This window comes from Suillus clintonianus (assembly GCF_016758775.1).
Source record: "Suillus clintonianus strain FC179 chromosome Unknown DEU56scaffold_4, whole genome shotgun sequence".
Classification (NCBI taxonomy): domain Eukaryota; kingdom Fungi; phylum Basidiomycota; class Agaricomycetes; order Boletales; family Suillaceae; genus Suillus; species Suillus clintonianus.
Genome location: NW_024539228.1, coordinates 412,480 through 432,873, shown reverse-complemented (window position 1 = coordinate 432,873; position 20,394 = coordinate 412,480). Strand labels below are relative to the sequence as shown.

General features: G+C 49.4%; 9 protein-coding genes across 9 annotated transcripts; 6 read left to right on the top strand and 3 right to left on the bottom strand.

Moving 5' to 3' along the window:
- Nucleotides 1-251: 251 nt before the first annotated feature.
- On the top strand, nt 252-1,369 carry DEU56DRAFT_375555 (uncharacterized protein). Its single transcript, XM_041345921.1, has 4 exons — nt 252-570; nt 627-1,016; nt 1,073-1,184; nt 1,240-1,369. Exons 1-4 carry the CDS (start codon nt 517-519, stop codon nt 1,251-1,253), a joined length of 570 nt encoding a protein of 189 aa, XP_041214386.1. The 5' UTR covers nt 252-516; the 3' UTR covers nt 1,254-1,369.
- A 3-nt stretch (nt 1,370-1,372) lies between these two features.
- On the top strand, nt 1,373-2,490 carry DEU56DRAFT_769793 (uncharacterized protein). The gene is made up of 4 exons (XM_041351363.1): nt 1,373-1,639; nt 1,694-2,083; nt 2,137-2,245; nt 2,298-2,490. The coding sequence occupies exons 1-4, from the start codon at nt 1,586-1,588 to the stop codon at nt 2,303-2,305; spliced, it is 561 nt and encodes a 186-aa protein (XP_041214385.1). The 5' UTR covers nt 1,373-1,585; the 3' UTR covers nt 2,306-2,490.
- A 107-nt stretch (nt 2,491-2,597) lies between these two features.
- On the top strand, nt 2,598-4,654 carry DEU56DRAFT_769789 (rab GDP-dissociation inhibitor). Its single transcript, XM_041351362.1, has 7 exons — nt 2,598-2,726; nt 2,813-2,944; nt 3,007-3,331; nt 3,395-3,503; nt 3,555-3,988; nt 4,044-4,188; nt 4,240-4,654. The coding sequence occupies exons 1-7, from the start codon at nt 2,709-2,711 to the stop codon at nt 4,424-4,426; spliced, it is 1,350 nt and encodes a 449-aa protein (XP_041214384.1). The 5' UTR covers nt 2,598-2,708; the 3' UTR covers nt 4,427-4,654.
- An 8-nt stretch (nt 4,655-4,662) lies between these two features.
- Nucleotides 4,663-9,723, bottom strand: DEU56DRAFT_947847 (RAVE protein 1 C terminal-domain-containing protein; the record flags this gene model as incomplete). Its single annotated transcript, XM_041359071.1, has 20 exons — nt 4,663-5,143; nt 5,196-5,397; nt 5,451-5,704; nt 5,755-6,001; nt 6,058-6,360; nt 6,411-6,540; nt 6,591-6,649; nt 6,695-6,831; nt 6,879-7,075; nt 7,122-7,286; nt 7,333-7,423; nt 7,484-7,936; nt 7,985-8,384; nt 8,435-8,771; nt 8,824-8,936; nt 8,988-9,051; nt 9,105-9,198; nt 9,248-9,377; nt 9,444-9,590; nt 9,643-9,723. 20 exons carry the CDS (start codon nt 9,721-9,723, stop codon nt 4,785-4,787), a joined length of 3,963 nt encoding a protein of 1,320 aa, XP_041214383.1. The 3' UTR covers nt 4,663-4,784.
- A 308-nt stretch (nt 9,724-10,031) lies between these two features.
- DEU56DRAFT_725712 (uncharacterized protein) lies at nt 10,032-14,473 on the top strand (the record flags this gene model as incomplete). Its single annotated transcript, XM_041347881.1, has 12 exons — nt 10,032-10,668; nt 10,725-10,982; nt 11,033-11,572; nt 11,622-12,732; nt 13,193-13,290; nt 13,340-13,448; nt 13,499-13,562; nt 13,620-13,915; nt 13,967-14,105; nt 14,161-14,289; nt 14,343-14,369; nt 14,429-14,473. The coding sequence occupies 12 exons, from the start codon at nt 10,032-10,034 to the stop codon at nt 14,471-14,473; spliced, it is 3,453 nt and encodes a 1,150-aa protein (XP_041214382.1).
- A 75-nt stretch (nt 14,474-14,548) lies between these two features.
- Nucleotides 14,549-15,448, top strand: DEU56DRAFT_375318 (uncharacterized protein). The gene is made up of 3 exons (XM_041345919.1): nt 14,549-14,711; nt 14,768-15,157; nt 15,203-15,448. Exons 1-3 carry the CDS (start codon nt 14,658-14,660, stop codon nt 15,401-15,403), a joined length of 645 nt encoding a protein of 214 aa, XP_041214381.1. The 5' UTR covers nt 14,549-14,657; the 3' UTR covers nt 15,404-15,448.
- Nucleotides 15,449-15,540: 92 nt separating this feature from the next.
- On the top strand, nt 15,541-17,197 carry DEU56DRAFT_847957 (uncharacterized protein). The gene is made up of 6 exons (XM_041355155.1): nt 15,541-15,669; nt 15,716-15,866; nt 15,932-16,131; nt 16,179-16,223; nt 16,277-16,751; nt 16,807-17,197. Exons 1-6 carry the CDS (start codon nt 15,608-15,610, stop codon nt 17,173-17,175), a joined length of 1,302 nt encoding a protein of 433 aa, XP_041214380.1. The 5' UTR covers nt 15,541-15,607; the 3' UTR covers nt 17,176-17,197.
- Nucleotides 17,198-19,442, bottom strand: DEU56DRAFT_769768 (uncharacterized protein). The gene is made up of 3 exons (XM_041351361.1): nt 19,165-19,442; nt 19,041-19,106; nt 17,198-18,995 (listed from the first exon to the last, which is right to left on the bottom strand). Exons 1-3 carry the CDS (start codon nt 19,264-19,266, stop codon nt 17,262-17,264), a joined length of 1,902 nt encoding a protein of 633 aa, XP_041214379.1. The 5' UTR covers nt 19,267-19,442; the 3' UTR covers nt 17,198-17,261.
- A 93-nt stretch (nt 19,443-19,535) lies between these two features.
- Nucleotides 19,536-20,097, bottom strand: DEU56DRAFT_769766 (uncharacterized protein). The gene has a single exon (XM_041351360.1). It carries the CDS (start codon nt 20,021-20,023, stop codon nt 19,775-19,777), a length of 249 nt encoding a protein of 82 aa, XP_041214378.1. The 5' UTR covers nt 20,024-20,097; the 3' UTR covers nt 19,536-19,774.
- Nucleotides 20,098-20,394: the final 297 nt, after the last annotated feature.

The following is a 20,394-nucleotide window of genomic DNA, read 5'->3' as shown; positions in this document are numbered from 1 at the left end:
GCTGATACGAACACGACGGCGTGATCAAGTGAAAAGAGCCAAAGAGCCACTTTCCTGCGCAGCTGCATTACACGCAAGAGCGGGCGGTTCTAGAATTTCAAACAAACATCGACTTCAACTGTGACGCAGGCAAAGCGTGGGTCGCATTCTGTCATGATCAGCGTTTCGCCTATGCTAGCAGTGGATACAGAAGGTGCGTCTATGAAATTATTTTCTGGACGCCAATGAAGAGGATCGTCGTTCCTTCTTGAGTCTTTTGTTGACCATCGATAGTCATGATTCTACTAAATGATTTGAGGTGGGTATCCAATCCCCTGCGGACACCGGTTACGGTTTGAATTTTGTCAGTATACATGTCGGGAAGTACGCCAAAGATCTCTACCGTCACTATGAGGTTGCCGAGTGTTGAATAGCACCCGTACGTGGATTCATGGGAACCACTGGGGTGTGACATCATGAGACCTCATAAGCGCAGTAGCATCGCTCCTGGTCTCATCACACTTGTTCCTGCCCATCATGGCTGCGCCTCCCGAAGTAACAACCAAGAATCTCACCGGAAAATACATCATGGTTCGTGTGCCCAGGCTATGTACGTCGCAGGAACAATTCTGATGAAATCTCGGCAGAACAAGACATTGAGTGATGACAGTGACGATATCCTTAAGCTCCAGGGCGTATCTTGGTTCAAGCGGCGTGCGATCTCGATGTTTACATTGACGCTTGTCGTAAAGCACTATGGAGACGAGGCCGGAATTGAGCACATAGACATCCAACAGACTCTATCTGGGGGTATCTCGGGGACGGATGAGAATCGGATTCTTGATTGGGAGGAACGCAGCGAGAGCGACGATGTTTTCGGTGCTGTGATCGGACAATCCAAGAGAGTCAAGCCTGAGGAAGTGGAGGATGAATTCTTGAAGTCTGGCTGGACGGAAGATGCAGTTGAAGACGGGTTAGTTCTCGCGGTAGCCCGGAGCGACACTGCAAAAAGTGGCATGGATTGGAGGGCGGAACTGGTACGACTTTATCTTTTTTTTTATTCGTCTCCTCATATTTATTCATGATCGCCAAGACCTGGGGTTTTGAAGTTTTGAATGGCGAGAGGAGATACGCTAGACATGTCAAGTTTACGTCATCGGATAAGTCGGATGGTCCAATCTTCAAACACCTTTATTACGACTACGGTAAGTCAACGTTCGACCACCGTCACAGGGATCTATTCGCTCATCTTTCTTCTAGTCGGTCCCAGTTGATAACCACGCACTTGTACAATATGAATATGAATTATCGCGTTCAATTGGGCCACAGCACAATCGGGTAGTATGACCGAGCTCATGACCGATTACCAGGCCCTCAGGTTACGTGGCTGACTCTCAATAGGTTCGGCGGTCAAGTGTGGCCAGATCTACTTCCCCGAAGTAAGTAACAGTATTCGAACTCACGTTATTCTTGAAGCGGTGCCATTCGGTCAAGGGCCGGGGATATCGTTCTGATGTGGTTTTCATGTGCTTCCTACTGATCGTATAAGAAGCTCCATCGTGCCCTCTTTTCTTATTCTTTCATTCATCCACGATCTCTTCTCACCATGGCTTGTCCTGACACCGTTACGACTAAGAATTTTTCAGGAAAATTCAGATTTGTGGGTCACTACTTTGATCTATGACTATCTCATAATGCTTACAATTCATGGCAGAACAAAGTGCTGAGCGACAACATTGATGAGACCTTGAAACTCCAGGGTGTTGGTTACATAAAGCGTACCGCTATTGCCAACTTCACACTCACCCTTGAACCCTCCCAATTCACGGACGATGACGGCCTAGAGCATGTCAATGTTAAACAGACCCTGTCAGGTGGCTTCAAGGCTCCTTCAGACAGTCTACTTTTGAATGGCGAGGAGTCTTCCAAGAACGATGACCTCTTCGGACATGTGATCGCCAAAAGTGTTCGAGCCAAGGTTGACGATCTTGATATTGATTTCCTGAAGGAAGGTTGGACGGATGATACTGTCGAGGATGGCCTCATCTCCGGTGTCATCAAAAGTGACACCCCGAAGAGCGGGAAGGATTGGGTTATATACGTGGTACGTTTCATAGTTTGGTCTAGCAGTCATGTGATCTTAATTGTCTTCCCCAGGTTTGGGGCTTCACCATCCTTGACGGTGTAAGGAGATTTGCTCGACGTTACAAATTCACCTCGAAGGAAAGATCTGAACCGATCTACGTCAAGCTGTACTACGACTATTGTAGGCCCCTTTCATCCTCTTACTTTCTAGTGCTGACTGAGCTTGCCCTCAGCGGAATGAGCCTTCACGATAGCAAATCAAATTGTGCCTGTGACAATGTGTATAATAAATAAATGAATGAATGAGCTGTATGCAATTGATGGGTTTATCCTTGCGTCGGGTTTGAGGAGATAATTAGGACGAGCGCGCTAAGTTGTCTGCGCTTTGGCGATGCGTCGATGAACCGTTGAATTAGCAAGGTCGACGAAGCTTATGTATTCGTCTTGGGAAAGCGGCGTACTCAGACTCACGCGTTAGGGGTCACGTGGTAACTATAAGTAGGCAACCGTAACATGGACCAGGGTCCAGGTTGTCCAGCCCAATCAAACAAATTCAACCGCCAACCCTTCTCTATAACGTCCTCCACTATCTGTTGCTCGTAGTCCCAGTCAATTTCAACACTCAGCTCACACACCCGATCACGATGGATGAAGAATACGATGTAATTAATCGCCCCTGATTCCATCTCTTCCATCTGTGCTGACACCTTATCATCACTGGCGTTTGGTTTTGGTTGGTACGATCTAGGTCATTGTCCTTGGAACTGGCCTCACGGAGTGTATCCTCTCGGGTTTGTTGTCCGTGGAGGGGAAGAAAGTCCTCCATATGGACAGAAACGATTATTATGGTGGAGAGTCGGCCAGTTTGAATCTAACGCAGGTAGGTGCCTACTTGCAGCAGAATAAAGAACTCGACACGCTAACGAATACACGCAATTTCAGTTCTTCCGTAAATTTCGCCCAAACCAATCTCCGCCCACCGAGTTGGGTCGTGACCGCGACTATGCAGTTGATCTTATCCCCAAGTTCATCATCGCCTCGGGTGAACTCGTAAAAATACTCGTTCACACTGATGTCTTGCGATACCTCGAGTTCAAGCAGATCGCGGGCTCATTTGTGTATAAGAATGGTAAGATCAGCAAGGTCCCGAGTACGGAAGTGGAGGCAGCGAGGAGCCCGTTGATGGGTTTGTTTGAGAAGTATAGAGCGAAGAAGTTCTTTGAATTCCTGCAGGGGTGGAAGGAGGAAGATCCGGCAACTCACCAAGGTGAGAACCTGCATGATCATGAGTTGGCGCAAAGACTTCGATCATTCTAATGCGGGGAACCAGGATTGAATCTCGACAAGGATAGTATGAGGAAAGTATACCAGCATTTCGGATTAGAGCCAGGCACGCAAGACTTCATCGGACATGCCATGGCACTCTATCTCGACGATGAGTGAGTGCGATCTCTCCACACTTCGCCAAGCCCACTAATACTCCACCATAGTTACATTAACAAACCTGCTCGGGAGACTTACGAGCGCATCGTCTTGTACACCACTTCTATGGCGCGATGGGGCAAATCCCCCTACATCTACCCTCTATATGGGCTTGGCGAGCTTCCCCAATCCTTCGCTCGTTTGAGTGCAATCTATGGCGGGACTTACATGCTCGATAAAAAGATTGATGAAATTGTACTCGACAAGGATGGATCATTTGAGGGTGTCCGCAGTGGAACGGAGACCGTACGCGCCAAGATGGTTATTGGTGACCCGAGCTATTTTGGGGCAGGAAAGGAGGCAGAGGGGGGCAAGCTAAGGGTGGTCGAAGATGGAAAGGTGGTTAGGGCGATCTGTATCTTGAAGCACCCGATTCCTGGTACGGAGGAGAGCGATAGTGTGCAGATCATTATTCCGCAAAACCAGGTAAACAGGAGGAATGGTGAGCGTCTGTTTTGTGATATTCTCGTGTGTGTCATGCTCATGGTGTGGTGTAGATATCTACATCGCGATGGTGTCTTCGACACACAAGGTATGCGCAGAGAACATCTACGTTGCAATTGTCAGCACCATCGTCGAGACTTCCGTTCCTGAGAACGAAATCCAACCTGGTCTCCACCTCTTGGGCAGCATCTACGACAAGTGCGCACACTCCTTTACCTGTCTTTACTCTCATTCCAACTAATCCAACAGATTCGTGACTGTCTCCCCCATTTACACTCCCGTCGCCGACGGGAAGCAAGATAATATCTACATCACACGTTCGTACGATGCGACGTCGCACTTCGAGACTGTCGTCGAAGACGTGCAAGACGTATTCAAGCGTGTGATGGGCAAGGACCTCGAGCTCAAGAAACGCGAAGTTGATATTGAGCAATGAAGGTAGATATCGGCAATGAGATCTCAACTCCATGGCCACCCGCCATAGTCATACCTTATACAATGTACATCCGGCGGATCAGGCAACAAAACCTTTCGTGCTACATAGTTTGTACTCTTTAGTTCTTCTGCTCATCAAACCCCCACACACTCGATCACGGGTCTTCTTTCACTACATGTTTGCGAATAATGGAATTATGATTGCTTTGGATGGATGTACATCAGTCACACTCGATCCCGGACCTCAAGATTAAGTATCGGCCAACGTTACCCACTCAGATCCAAGGTCTTAAAAGCACAGTAAGTTCTCTTTTCTGATTCCAAAAGCCCATAACCCCATGGAAAATGATAGAAATACACTAGGGATCAAAAAATGAATCCATGCTAAACTCGGGCACTTGGACATCCTGCTTGGCGGATTTAATCAGGCTGCCGAGGCCCGCCTTGCGTGCTAGGAGGTCACTCTCCTCTTTTATGGTCTCCTGCGTGGGTACCTTGACGAGCGAACGTTCGGGAGAGGCTTTGCGTGTTGGAGGCGCAGTTGCAATGTCCATGTCAATCATAATCGACGAGCGTCTACGTAGGTTGTGATCCAGTGCAAGGGATCTCCGCAATGTAGCATATGGAGTTGGTGGGGGTTCTATTGGGGCAACGACAGATATCGACGGGCGCTCAAAGGACCATGAACGCACGAGATCCAGCGCTAGTGCATGACAACCTGCAGAGAAGTCCGTCAGCCAAATCCTAGTTTAACATGTGATTGCACTCACCCATCCTGCAGAACACCCGGGCGATCTGGAGCACGAAGTTGAACTCAGAGCGCCCTGATATCTCGCTTGTGCCCTTGGCTGTCTGGAGCGTCTTGGAGCGGAGCTGGGAGAATAATAGGGCAAGACTAGGATCATCGTAGTGGGGTTCGCCGATTTCTGCGACTTGTATATCTAAAGCATCGGCGATATCTCGCAGGGGTGTCTAACCAAATGCATGAGCTCTCAAGGGTTATAGGGACGAGCGACTTCAATTACCACCAATATCCTAACAGCGAGGTCCCTTCGGTTGAGCATCCAGAAGGCCCAGCTTCCAAGCCATCGGTTGCCTTCACGAAAGGCGGTAGGGATCACCGTATTGTGTAGTATATCCCGCAGCACAGGACCATCCGAGCCTCCTTCCACAACACGAGCAAGAGCGATCGCGAGCTGAAAATCCGAAAGATGCCTAATGCAAACATGAACGGCGTCTTTGAGACTCCCTCCCAAGAGGAAGAACGCAGCAGCGTACTCTAAAGCGATCGTGCAGTGACAAAATCCACAAGAGGGTATGGAAACTCACCAAATCTCTGCTTACTGAGCAGAGCATACGCATTCTTCAGTGCCGCAGTCTTCCGTTTGGGCTGCGTGAAGTCGTTCGCAAGGAACTTGAGCATAATGGCTTGTTCCTTGTGCCAAGCAGCTTGCTTCCACAGGCCATGCACCAGCTTCACCTTTCCCAGTGCGAAATAGAAGAGTGAGCATGCTGTAGGGTCACGATTGTCGCCAGCCATGTATTCATTCCGTGCAATGACTTCCATGTGAGCCCTCTACATAACCCCCGAAACTCAGCATGGCTGAACACCCAGCATGAAAGCAGACGCACCAAGGATTCAACCGAATTCAGCCATATGAATACTCCGAGGGCTCGGGCATCGGGCCAGAGCATCCTTCCATTGCACGCTGCAGTCGATGTGCTTAGCAGAAGTCCTTGGCTTTCACTGTGGAAGGCCCAGACCATATCACGATATCGCAGGCGTTCCCTCCAGCCGGTTGATCGCGGTATTGCGCCGTTTGAGCGTGGACTGCTGGGATCAGATGTGACTCGGCGGTTCAAGATATAGAACGACCGCATAGAGATCACATAGCGAAGGCCGTTAGCGTCCAGTGCCCGTCTCTGTTCTTCGATCTACACACAAGGTAAGTCGGTATTGGCTATCCGTATATTCGCACACTGACCTCGAGGGTCGTCTGAATGAGAACCAGGAGATGAGCGTGCTCATTGGGAGTCAAATGAGGGAGAGGTCGCGCTTCAAGTTGCTCTATGAGTGTCTCCACCATATGGCGGGAGAAGACGATTTCATCTTGTCTTCAGAATGTGAGCGATTTCCATAGGCTGTTATAGGAGAACACTCTCACAATAAGTTCTCCTGTGGTGCGCTGAACAAGAGGTTATACCGTTTTGAAGGTTTCTTGTTCTGCAAAAAAATTAGGAGTGATAAAAGAGTCTTGAAACAACCTACAGATATCATATGCTGACCACGCAGGTAATGTTCCACAGGAAAGGCATTCCAGTGAAAATCCTGCGTAGGATCTTCGTGTACAGCATCAACGACCCGAGATAGAGCGACGATAATCTGTTTCACCAACTCTACCTTACCTACAAAAGAATTAGATCGATGTACCCGCTTCATCCCAAATGCTTACCCCAAAGCAAACACTGCAGAAGCATTTGTGGATGGTAATCCTCCAGGGGTCCATTTTGTCGAGCAATGTACTGAAACAGGGGTTCCTGGTCCTTTTGAAGTGCTGTTTGACCAAAGAGAAACAACTGATGTCCCGCTGCGATCAAGAAGGACCCATGTGCGAGCCATATTGAATCGCGGATTGGATATGAGATGTAACTGGCGAGAATTCAGTCGACTCTCAACGCCCGGACACCAAACGTACTTTCTGATATCCACTTTCCAGCAGATAGCCCACGCAGGGTCATCATTGAAGTAGGTTTTCCTTTGCTGGCACAACAGCTCAATATGATGTGTGAATCCGACAGCCAGGATTGACTGGTTATCAGGCGTGGATGTCCAATCAAAGTCATTGATAGGTTCAGAAGTACTATCAAAGGATGAGGCAGTGCTGACAATCAAACTGGCTCACCCACCTGAATATTCTACGGTGCTCGAGACCTGAGGCGAATTCAGATTCTTTTGAGTCCCAGATTGTAAGCTCTTGGCCATCCGGTAGTCGTACAACTAAAAACGGCATAAATGTCAGCTATCACAACTCCGTACAAAGAAGAATAAGATGTTTACCTAGTACAGACTTTTTCGCAGAACTGCACCTCGCTAGGGCAAAATTCTTCCGTCCTGTCTTGACCTTGCCTGTGCATCTCCACCCAGAGGATGTTCCTTCCTCTGCTATCCAGAACGACAGTTCGCCATCGTCAGAGATACTGAGTAATGTGTCATGCTCCTCCAAAGAGCTCTCCCTACTCCACGACATTGGATCGACGGGGAGTATTAGTTTTGGCGGCTGGGCCAGTGGTAAATTGTTCTGGGAATGCAGACGTAGGGTTGGATTAGGGTTGTTGTCAATATGTATGTATACGATAGAACTGTCTGAGGTCAGGCCAACAATGCACTCATGCGCTGTCTTTGAGGGTGCCGAAAATAAGTCGATGATGGAAGGGAGTGTAAGCGTCGAAATGGGATCCGAGTGTAGAGTCAAAACCGAGGTTTCGGACGAGTACGTCGCTACCAGCTCACCTGAGCAGTAAATCAGGCTACATGTCGTACAAAACGAGATCATCTTACCGCCATCCAGAACCACGACATGGTCCGCGTCAGACCACCGTCTTCCACGGGCGAGCTGAGACCCCCCTTCAACGACCCGCCAGACTTCCCCTCCATCAGCGCGTACTACTGCAACGCCTCTTCCAGCAGGCGTCCTGACTAGTTTTCGTATCTTGCTCTCCTCATGGGGCAACCTATCAAGTCCCTTGGCATTGAGGTGTAGTCCTGCGGATTGGCCATCAAAGAAGGCTAAAGGTGACACCTTGAATGTAGTCAGGGGAGTGGATGTTACCATGGTTAAGCAGGTGACATCAGGATGTGGGAAAAGGTACAAGTAAGAGGGAAGCTGAGAGAGGACATTCGAGCTCGTATGTGAAAGGGCGAATTGACGTATGAGCGTTGGTGGTCTCCGGTCAATGTTCTGTGACCCAGTTGAATTTGCATCAAACAAATAGATAACTTAGCACCTACCGCGACGGCACTGACAAGCATAGAGCCATCCCCAAGAGCGCGAACAAAGAGATCCCAACCTTCATCATCAATTTCTCGCAATCTCTTGACTTGAGGGCTCGCGTCTTCAGTGGTCAACGCTAGGACAGCTTTGATCGTGCGTCGCACGACTTCTTTGTCCAACCACACGACCGTAGACTTCCTCGGATGTGATCCAAGTTTTGCAGCAACGAGGAATGGAAGCGAAGAGAAAAGGTCGAGGGATGCATGTAATTGCAGACGATGCGGTGCGTCAATCACAGGGAGGAATATGCGCAACGTGGAGTCAGATGTGATGGTGTAGAGTGCGGGATCATCGCTACACCCAATGTGTGAGCCTCGTGTCAAAAGTAGTATGTGAAATGCCCAACCTTCGTGATGCCTGAGAAAACCTCCACATCAGGTCTGTAACGGGCCTGGGGTGAGGAATGCCTTGCACCAGGCGGCCGGAAGTAGTTGAATATAATCTAACCAAATTATCGTGCTGTAAATCATAATTTACCAGGCAATAGGGGCGGGGAGTGAGGTCCCGTACATGAGATGTAGTGGCAATAAATGCAAGAGTTGGAGCAAATTTTGCAAGAGACGGGGTTGCTACCCTGACGAGCAAGGTGAGATTGTTATTGAGGCGAAGGAACATGCGCCGCTGTACCTTGCTTCCCACTTCTTTGACCATGTGAGTAGGTCATTTTCCAGGATCAGCGTGTACACGGATAGGCCGTTCTTACTGCCAACTGAGAGAAGCCCTGAATGGAAATCAACAGTTGGTGCATAAAGAGTGCACGAGACTAATACCAGATCTGCAGTCCAGAGCTGTGACTACGTCACCGTCTTGGAGGGAAATGGAAGAGTGAATTCTCCAGGCATCGTTCTGAATACCCGACAATGACCATGCGGCGATGTGCGTGTCCATGGAAGCAACTATCTACTTCGTGTATGAAATTAGGCGTGACATGATTAGGAGGGGGAGTAAAGGAGGAGATAAACGTACAACTTTCATGGCGGAGTCAACAGCCACGCCAGAGATAGTTTGATTGAGATGTTGGGTGCTAGGATAGATTTCCCCGAACGCGAGCACGCGCACGAGGTTAAGAGTATTGGCATCTAGGATTACAATGGAGTCTGCGGAGGGGTACAGCTGGTCGAAGAAGATCGTAATCAGTATGAAATTGAGCGGACGAAATGCGCACTATGAGGGTGACATGAGGCAGAACAAGCCGGTGAAGTGCACCAACTGGACAGCCAGTGAATGTGTTCAGGAGATCCAACATCTGTGCAGCGGATGTGAGTTCAGATTGTGTAATTCACGCGGTCCATGCCAGGACGCGGCAGGGAGAAGCTTGCTGCCTGACGGTGTAAACTTACTGCTGCTTGAAGATGAAGGAGGGCAGGCAACTTGTAGTACTAATTATGCTTCCAGAAACTTGAAACTTTAAAGCGTCTATGACTATTTCTGGCCAGATCGGGTAGGGTCCCTCCTTCGTCGTAAAGTTCGCAGACTGCGCATAGTGCGCGGCTTTACCTGCGCACTCGTTAACGTTCCCCTCTCGCCAGCCTCTCAGCGCTAGCCAACTCAAGAATGCGCCTCTGGGGCTGCATACCACTCACTCTCCTGGCTCTCGTAGCTCTATCGACGACTACCCAAGTCCCATGGAATTCAGATGCAACCACCCAGTCCACTACATTAGTCGACGTTCTCAATGCTGATGAGGACTATACGTCACTCCTTATTCTCCTGCAGAAAGCTAAACTCATCCCAACGTTGAACAAGTTGAATGGCAGCACCCTTTTCGCGCCAACTAACGACGCAATCAAACGTCATGATTCTTGGCAGTCGGTCCTCGGGAATCCTGACTCGCTCAAAGACAATGTGCAAGAGGAGCTACGTCAAGAGCTGTTCTACCACCTCCTCAACTACTCCGTAGCTCAAGAACCAAACGACTTGACCACACACGTTCACGACACACTCCACTTCCCCAAACTCTCCCTGGATCCTCCTACTAATGAACCTCCGCCTTTTCCCCCGTGGATGCCACTGCCCGTGAGCACTTTAGGCAACGAACCTCAGAAGTTACGCCTCACTTCACGAGATGGCGTAGCCTGGGTCGGTGTCGACGCTTTTGGCAAAGGCGGTATTGAAATAAAGAAGAGTAGTGAAGCGAAGAACGGTGTCGTGTACGGGATTCCTAGTGTTCTTGAGGTTCCACCCCACCTTGGTTAGTTTCTTCTCCTTGTAACCCGCATTATAATGCCGTCTCACCTACACGCATAGGTCACGTCCTGGCCCGTGAACCGTCGTTGTCATATTTCCAGAAGATCCTCACACCTAGCATACTCAATGCCATCAACTCTACCTCTGAGCTTACGTTGTTCATGCCCGTGGATTCTGCATGGCAGGCACTCGATTCAATTGAACGGCTATACCTCGAAAGTCAATTTGCGGCAGATGATCTCCTGCGTATACTCAACATGCATGCTGTTGTCGAGAAGAGCGTCAGATGGTTTAGCACTTTCAACTCTACCGCCAACCGTAAGCAGCCATGCGTACACGTGATGATTGCGTTGACATTGGGAGTGCAGTGACTACTGAATATGGATCTAAGTTGGAAGTCGTCGTCTCCGAAGGGAAGACCACCGTGTCAGGCGCTACCCTTTCGCAGCCCGATATCTACGCAAGTAATGGAGTTTTACACCTCGTGTCTTCTCTACTGGTTCCACTAGGCGCCCTTCAGCTAACCCCTGAGAAATATCTTCTTGCGCTCAACTGCACTTCGTTCATCTCTCTTATACACTCAGTCAATCTTACCCATCTCATCAATGATACCGAGACTCATTACACCATCCTAGCACCGAAGGACGACGTTTTATCCGTTTTCGAGCATGACGGGTTACCCAAACAGGGTAGCAATGAGCTGAAGAGGATGTTGCAATATCATTTTCTCCCTGGCAAATGGACGCCCAAGAAGTTGACGGATGGCATGCTACTAGAAAGCGTACTTCGGGAGCCGGGGCTTGACGACGGGAGACAGGTCATGCAAGTAGATGTCAACGGCGGTGAGAAGGAGGATGCTCCATCCAGACATATAAGTTTTGGTGGAGCTGGCATTATTGGGGATCACAGTGAGTGGTTTCCAGACGATGCAGCTTGCTGGCGCTGAATTACAGTCAGTGGTTATCAACAACACTGTTGTCTACTTTATCTCGCGACCTCTGGAACCACCCGTGGACCCACTTCAAACAGCTCTACCCTCTCTTGAGTTGTCTTCGTTCCTTGCTGCAGTCTTCTCCACGTCCATCGCAGAAGTCATCAAGAAGACACCCCGTGCAACATTCCTCATCCCTCACAATGATGCTTTCAAGCGGCTCGGTAAGCTGGTCAGCGACCACCTGCTAGCCGCTTCATCCAAGACGGATCTAGAGCACCTCATAATGCACCATATCATAGACGGTATCGAATACACCCAGAGCCTCGTTAACGGCTCTTCGCACACATTTGCCACGCTTGAAGGATCCGATTTACAACTGGAGCGCCTAGCAAATAGATCCGTTGTCGTTAGCGCCAGCGGTGGCTGGGCTGGCATGAAGAGCGCGTTATATCCGAAAAACTTGCTTACCGAAACTGGCGTGATACACGAGCTTTCAGACCTTATGGTTCCGCGATCTGTGGAGTTGAATGTAGGAAAGCTTATGAAAGCGGCCAAGGCCACTACTATGATCAATATGGTCACGAAGGCTGGATTCGACTGGATCCTGAATGGCACCGCTCCTCCTGAAGGTTCAGAGTGGGCGGACCTGGGTCTAAGTGGGGCAAGTTGGACCGTACTTTGCCCAACGGATGATGCATTCAAGAATTACAACCTTACGCAGCTCCTCGAGAATATCGAAGTTCTTCGTGCGATCATCAGCCAACACCTCATTCCCACTCAACCATCCGCAGGAGACTCTGACTCATTTGACGTCTTCGACGTCCTGAACAACAACCGCCCCCTTCCGCTAGAAAATTTGGGTGACTATCCCACTCTCCTCTCGCCTCATTCGGCGTATGGTGATATTGTTTTCCGCGCGTTGGACGACAAGGCATCCCAATACATGGTCGGGATAAAGAACGCAAGGGGGACAAACAAACAAGCTGACTGGGCACGAGTCCTAACGTGGGGTCGCGCAACTACAGGTGGAGGTACGGGCGGCGTTATCACTATCGACCGCATGCTTGCCCCGTATCATCCGCCATGGTGGATTGAATATTTCGCGCCATCCTTCGTGGGGGCGCTTGGTGTTGGGTTGATATTCTTGTTCTTCTATGCTGTCCGGACAGTCTGGAAGTGGGATGTGACGGAAGCTACATATGAGCCGGCTGGTGGGTTCGGAGAGAGCGATGAGGATTCATTAATAGTTGATACTGTATCTAATTTGTAGGTTCTATGTGATGTTACCTATGCTACAAACCAGGATTTTCTAGAGTGCAACTCGAGACAAGCCATGTATGATGTATTGAGTTTCTCTGTACAACTTCTAGGTGTTACGGAGTTTGATCGGGGAAACCGGTTGCAAATCCTAAACTAGAGACGCGCGTGAATATCATATGAAAGCGGATCTGAAGGGTCCTTGTCGGAGCACCGCAGTGTATCTTACACCTACTGTCCTCTCTTTCTTTCTCATACCAATACTTCGCACCGCCCACCATGGTCAGAACCATTCCTCAATTGGTGCACCGCACGCTAACGCAATTTCTCAGAGCAGCGAAGCACCAGCAGCCGAGGAAACCAAGAACTCAGCAATTGACAACGTAAAATCGTTCATTGCAGGAGGTTTTGGAGGAGTTTCCGCTGTCCTTGTGGGTGAGATGGCTTGCCTTGCGCATCCTGACTTACCTTCATTCGTTTTTAGGGCATCCTTTTGACCTGACCAAGACGCGGTTACAGACTGCAGCTCCTGGCGCATACACCGGTGCAGTTGACGTTGTCAGAAAAACGTTGGCTCGAGATGGTGTTACTGGGTGGGTGGCTGCGTCTGTGCTAAGAACTACTCTCAATCGTCAATCATCAGCTTGTACCGTGGAATGGTACCTCCGCTCCTGGGAGTCACTCCGATATTTGCAGTGTCCTTCTGGGTAACTATATGGTGCCTATATCCAAATTACTTGTCTTGCTGAGACGGCTACCTTCAGGCGTACGATGCCTCCAAGAATTTGATACTCACACTCACACCCAATCGTACATCCGAGAAATTGTCTACAGCAGAACTTGCCGCTGCTGGTTTCATGTCTGCCGTGCCAACGACACTCATAACTGCACCTGTTGAGCGAGCGAAGGTTCTGCTGCAGGTGCAAGGTCAAGGAGGTTCAGGGCCTCAATACAAAGGTGTCTTCGATGTTATGAAGCACCTTTACAGAGAAGGAGGCATACGGAGTATCTTCCGAGGCACCGGTGCAACTATCGCTCGTGATGGACCAGGTAGTGCCGTGTAAGTTTACATTATAAAAAATTCGGCATGGACTGAACTGACGCTCCTCAGCTACTTTGCGGCGTATGAAGTCACCAAGAAGGCCCTGATGCCGGCTGGGTCGTCAGCAGGAGACCTCAACCTCGGCGCCATCATGTTCGCAGGCGGAACTGCAGGTGTCGCAATGTGGTCAATAGCTATACCCCCAGATGTAAGGCCTCACGAGCCGTATACTCTCCAACGTTGTATTCACTTCGCTTCGACAGGTTTTGAAATCCCGCATACAATCTGCACCTTCTGGCACATATTCTGGACTTTTCGATTGCTTTAGAAAAACTGTAGCGCGTGATGGGGTCACTGCATTGTGGAAAGGTCTTGGTCCTGCGATGGCTAGAGTATGTCGGTTTCATGACTATGCCGAACATTGCTTACTACATTTCTGTTTCAGGCATTCCCAGCTAATGCTGCTACATTCGTAAGTTTGTTCCTCAATCTCATTGTCACTGTACTCTAATTAATCTCGGTTAATCCCAGCTTGGTGTAGAAGCCTCGCGCAAGTTGATGGATGGATTCTTCTAAATGGTCCACAATTTTATAGAACATATATGACAGATGGAATGTTACAAGACAATAATAGCACCTGTGGATTCCGACAACCATGTGAATCAGGGCTAGGAGTCCTGTGAGATTGCCAGTGACATCTTGAGACCTCATAAGCGCAGTAGCATCGCTCCTGGTCTCATCACACTTGTTTCTGCCCATCATGGCTGCGCCTCCCGAAGTAACGAGCAAGAATTTCACCGGAAAATATATCATGGTTCGTGTGCTCAGGCTATGTGAGTCCCAGGGACAATTCTGATTATATCCCGGCAGAACAAGACATTGAGTGATGACAGTGACGATATCCTTAAGCTCCAGGGTGTATCATGGTTCAAGCGGCGCGCCATCTCGATGTTTACATTGACGCTTGCCGTAAAGCACTATGCAGACGAGGCCGGAACTGAGCACATAGACATCCAACAGACTCTATCTGGGGGTATCCCGGGGACGGATGAAGACCGCACTCTTGATTGGGAGGAACGCGGTGAGAGCGACGATGTTTTCGGTGCTGTGATCGGCAAATCAAAGAGAGTCAAGCTTGAGGAAGTGGAGGATGAATTCTTGAAGTCTGGCTGGACGGAAGATGCAATTGAAGACGGGTTAGTTCTCGCGGAAGACTGGAGCGATACTCCAAAAAGTGGCATGGATTGGAGGGCAGAAATGGTACGACTTTATCGATTTGTTTTGCTCGTCCCTCATATTCATCAGACATGGGGTTTTGAAATATTGAATGGCGAGAGGAGACACGCCAGACGTGTCAAGTTCACATCATCGAATAAGAAGGATGGTCCGATCTTCAAACACCTTTATTACGACTACAGTAGGTCGCCTCCGTCGCGTCACAGTGACCTATTCGCTCATCTTTTTCCCAGTCGGACCCAGCTGATACCACGGACCTTTCAAAGATGATTGTACGATATAAACGTGTACTGCGGCGAGCTTGAAATAGTCTGTATTGATTTGCCACAAAGGCCACCACTGAGAACCGAGCCTCGGATATGACCGAGCCCCATGACCCCCGCTTGCCGCTTTGACGTCGCGGACATGTCCGATTAGACTCAGGAACCGGCGCCTGTGTAATATCAACCATTGTAGTTAATATGAGCTTTAGACATGTCCGACTCAAAGAAAAAATACAAGTCGTCCAGTCAACCACGAGCTGTATCCGCTTCTGAGTAGGTCCAACCTGTTCTGTAACCACTCAACCTAATTGCCACTCAGAATCGCTCGTAATTTGAGCAATTTTGAGACATGGTCAACACATCAATGTTGCGAACAAGTTTCTCTCTCTGACCTTCCTTCCGAATTTCAAGACGACGTGGACAATCTCTTTGGTATCACGAAGCGAATTCCTCGCTCTTGGTTAGACAGGGTAAGTGCCGCGTATATCAACTGTCCAAGTCTCTCCATCACGGTATTCACGCGCAACCCTTGCAGTCTTTTGACTGTAGCCCAGGTTTTGCTAAGTTTATAACAGATGCTTCACAGACGTCACCAGAACTCTTCTCCGACGATGTTGCCCACGTAAGCAACGAACTATTTGAAGATGTATGTGTCGTTTTCAGCGCATGGAAGTGTTTGGCAAAAATGAGGAACTCCAAAGAGAAATGGTCTGAAGCCGACTTCGTGGCTAATGTGTGAGCCATCGGTTGAACATTGAATACAAGACTCTGACGTATTACAGGTACAATGTATTTCGAACTTCTGCAATCAGAGAAAGCACCTTCCGGTTTGTCCTATTTCTTCTACGTGCGTGGTCGAGCGCTTTACGAACGACATCAGGGTACAATGCGCGATTTCGCTCCCGCAACCGCAAGACACATTTCAAAACGCCCTTGATGTGCCTCGCGTGTTGAACACGAAAACCGTCATCCCTGATTGCGCAATCTTCATTCCCGCCTCACGGACTCGACCATTGTCGCATTCTGCCAAATCACCATATAAACTCCTTAAGAACCACCCCGCTGTAGTAAGAGCCGGGAATGCGGCTAAAAGGTCTTCTTTTAGGTACCAGAGTACCCCCTGCGCTCAGCTTCCCGATATGCCTGGCTTCGAGTTCGCAAGTAGTTTTTGGGAGGACAAGAAGCCGGTCCACGCTCTTCTTGATGACGCATATCGCCAGAACCGCATGTCAACGACTGCTGCTGTCCGGCATTTAAACTCCCTTGGTATCCATGCCCCTGTCACGGGACTTATTTGGGCGGATGGCGTTGTCCGCGCGCATGTTGATTGGTGTGAAGAATCAGAGGGCAAGACAGTATGTCGACTGTCATTCTAATCTGTATTATCTTATTGAAGTTATGACATTGCAGGTTGTGATGTCTGCCCCGTATTGTGATCCCCGTGATCGATCATCAAACGACGTGTTTCACGAGTGGAAACTTGATCGTCCGAGCGACATGCTACAGGTTTACTTCCTTGTTCGGAATATCGACCAGTGGACCACAGACAAATTCTCAAAATACATTGTCCAGGGTGTCAATCAAATGGTGGACAAGCTGTCCTCCAGCGAAAGAACATATAAACCCTGGAAAAGGGTCGGGGACCTGGCACCCCCTTTGAAGAATAACGCACTGAAAGAGAATCACAATATTTCCGTTACTACGGTTGTGACTTCGGATGCGTCTCCCTCTCCTCCTAAGCCCAAGAGCAGGCGACGGAGACGCAGGTCCAGTAATTGATACCCTCGGACTGACATGGATAATTTGTAATTTTGCTTGTGCTACATTGCAGTGTTGTACTATGGGGTACATACAGTTCTAAACATCTATTTCCAGGCAGATGGAATTTTGGTGACAACGTCTGCCCATCGTGACAAGCGACCCTCCTCCCATTCCGCTATATAAGAAATACCAGCATTTGCACGGCGCCCTTCCTCCACTCTCAGGCGTTTCTCAGCATCACACCAGAAGAAGACCCACGAGCCCATCCGCATGTGACCGGAGCTACGCTCGAAGTACCACTTGTTTATAGGGTTGTCATCACGACTCCGCCAAACAAGGTCTCGGCCTTCACCTTTGCCCTCCTTGCCCCCGTTGGGGTTAATGGAGAACGGGTGGCCAAGACCATAAGATTCATCGTGGAGGGCAACCCATAGGAAGTCAACGGTGCCGTCACCCTGGTGACTGGGTAATACAGCAAACTTGTCGAGATATGAGATGGGTTCAGAGGAATTGGGCGAGGGCTCGTTGGTGACAATGGCGGCGCCGACATAATCTCCTGCGACCACGACAAAGTCGAGGGTCTGTTCCAGGCGCTTGTAGAAAGCGTCAGCATTGAGGGTGCGCTTGAAGGAGGTCTCCAAGAGATAGTCCATCTTGGTTTTGTCAACGTCTGCAAGGCTGCGAATGACTTGGATGGGAAGGCCGCGGCGCAGAAGAGTGGGCGTATCCCGCGTGAGCTTTCGGTTGCCTTGGAGAAGTGCGTGAGGCAGACTCGAGCTAACGGCAGGCTTGTTCGTGATGAGGTTGGCGATGAGGGAACTCGACGACCGGTGAGATACCATGACGGCAGATGATGTAGGTGGCATGTACGCCAAGCAGGTACGCGCGAGGGACAAATTTGAAAGCGAAGAGGGCTTGCCCTTGTACCAGGATGGGTCGTAGGTATCGCGTATATAGTCATACTCGGAGGTGAGGTTGATGAGGAGATGAGGGAAGCCTTCCCTGGCATAGGAAGGGACGCCTCCTTCCCGACTGATGATCATCAGTCGTAGAGGAACGAGGTTAATGTCTTGTGAGTAATCTACATGAGGATCACGAGGACTTGAGTTGACACCATTGTCATCAAGTGCAGCAGCTTCGACCATGCCACGAGCAAGAGCACCGATAACGTCATTAGCATCTATCCGCACTGATCTGCAGAAGGAATCCAGGGCAAATGGTGGAAGAACTGGGATCTCCCCGGCGCGAAGAGCAGAACGGATAGTGACAAGGTCGGAGGGAAAGACATGTGCTTCAGGGGGGATAAAACCGGGAGGTTCGCGAAGCTGGTCGTCATCTGGTTTAGGACCTAGTCGGACAACGGTGCCGAGGACTGGACGCGCCTCGGCACCTTGTGCCTCTAATGCGGAGACAACTCGCATAATCTCTTCGATGACAGCGGAGCGCTCGCCATCATCGCCCCTAACCTGATCATTTTCGACGACGATGACGCTGACAAGCCCAAGCTTCTCGAGGTAGACCATGCCCCGGGCGATGCTGTCGAGCTGCTTATCTGTGAACGGACCTTGAAGTTTTACGAGAGCAGTGCGACGGTAGACAGGATTCAAGATGGAAGACAAGATGGGGCTCGGGCTAGGCTTAACCTGTTCGGGTTGTTGTTTATTGACAGATATATCTGGGGCTTCTTTCGGGAACGATGGCATCGAATCATTGAGAGGAGTGGATGGGAAACCGGAACCGGTACGTTCCGGGACTTGTGGACGAACGCCAAAATTTGCGAGGTAAGATTTAGTGTCGCGCAGGGATGGATTTGCCTTCAGGAGGGAGAGAATAAAGTCCTACTAGAGTGTTAGCACGTCATAGAAAAAGAAGTAAAGACATACATTATCTGGTGTGTCGAGATCATCGACCTCGACAGTGGGAGGAGGCTGACGAAGACTCCGAATAGTCTGCAAAGGATAGATCAAAACTCTCAACACATGCACTCTACATGTTTGGAAGACGTACAGCGTAAAAAGCCCTGAAGGTCTGGGTTCGACGCACTTTCAAGGCTGAAGCTGCGGCGGGGGACAGGATGCGAGGTCCATGGAGGACAGTATGTGAGAGCATGATGACTCAACTGGGTGGTAAATGGGGGTGTGCGATTTCTTAGGAGATGAAGCTTTTAAGCAGGAGGTAAAAGGACATCCTGTACGTATACATAAGGAAGAAAGATCAAATAAATTCTATGAAAGGAACGCGCTGGCAAGCAGCCATGTTCAGACGGAGCGCCATCGTCCACGCAGTCATAGGACAGCGTCTGGCAAAACTTTCTCGACCATATCCAGATCCTTCCAAATTAGGAAAATCAGGATTCATCCATTCGTTCGGTAGGAGGTTGCTCGAACGTTGCATCGATTACAGGATCAGTGACTGCTCATTTCTTGATCCTAAGTCCATTTATGCTACCCAATCAGCTTAAATTCTAGAGCGAAACGACCTCATCATGAGACTGTGACTAGACCCATCATGATCGAGCACCAAATTCGACCTCAAGCGCTGTACGAACGAAGACAACGGATCTACCGACTCAGCATTTAACGCACCCTGCCATAAAACATTCTACGATATCCTATGTTCACGTAGCGCCGCAGCGTCTATACAGGACGGCCAGGGAAGTAACCGAGTTAACAATAGCGCATGGCCACAGTAGCGCCCTTGGTACTAATATTACTAGGGAATGCACGCATATTACCCGTAATATGATGAATGGCACGACTTCCACTTCTGCATCAATCGCATAACTCGCTAGGCAACTTTCATACAACACCTGGTTTGCGACACGCAATATCATCGTCAATAACGTGCTCACTAGCGCAGATCCCATCTTATCATGCGGCCATCTCAGGGCTGTTATGTATCTTGTACATACAATAGTGGTCCGGCAAGCGGTAAAAGCACCGACATGGAAGCATACTCGTTGAGGCCAAAGTTGGCTAATATATTGGGTTACAAGAGGTAACTTGCTGTGTTATGCTAACTTTTCATTTTCGCACATCCACAGGTAGAAACGTCATTCTGGCATTAACGGGCTGATTCTGAACGTTTGAAGAATTCGGAACAATCCGCGTTTGGTGCGACCATAAGCCATGGCTTTTGAGAGGGCAAGTTGCTGTTTAATAGTTCCATGATTTATGTTGACTCTCAGATGGGAAGTTCCTGCGACGAGGTGGAATTGTTGCCTAGTAGTCCAATCCA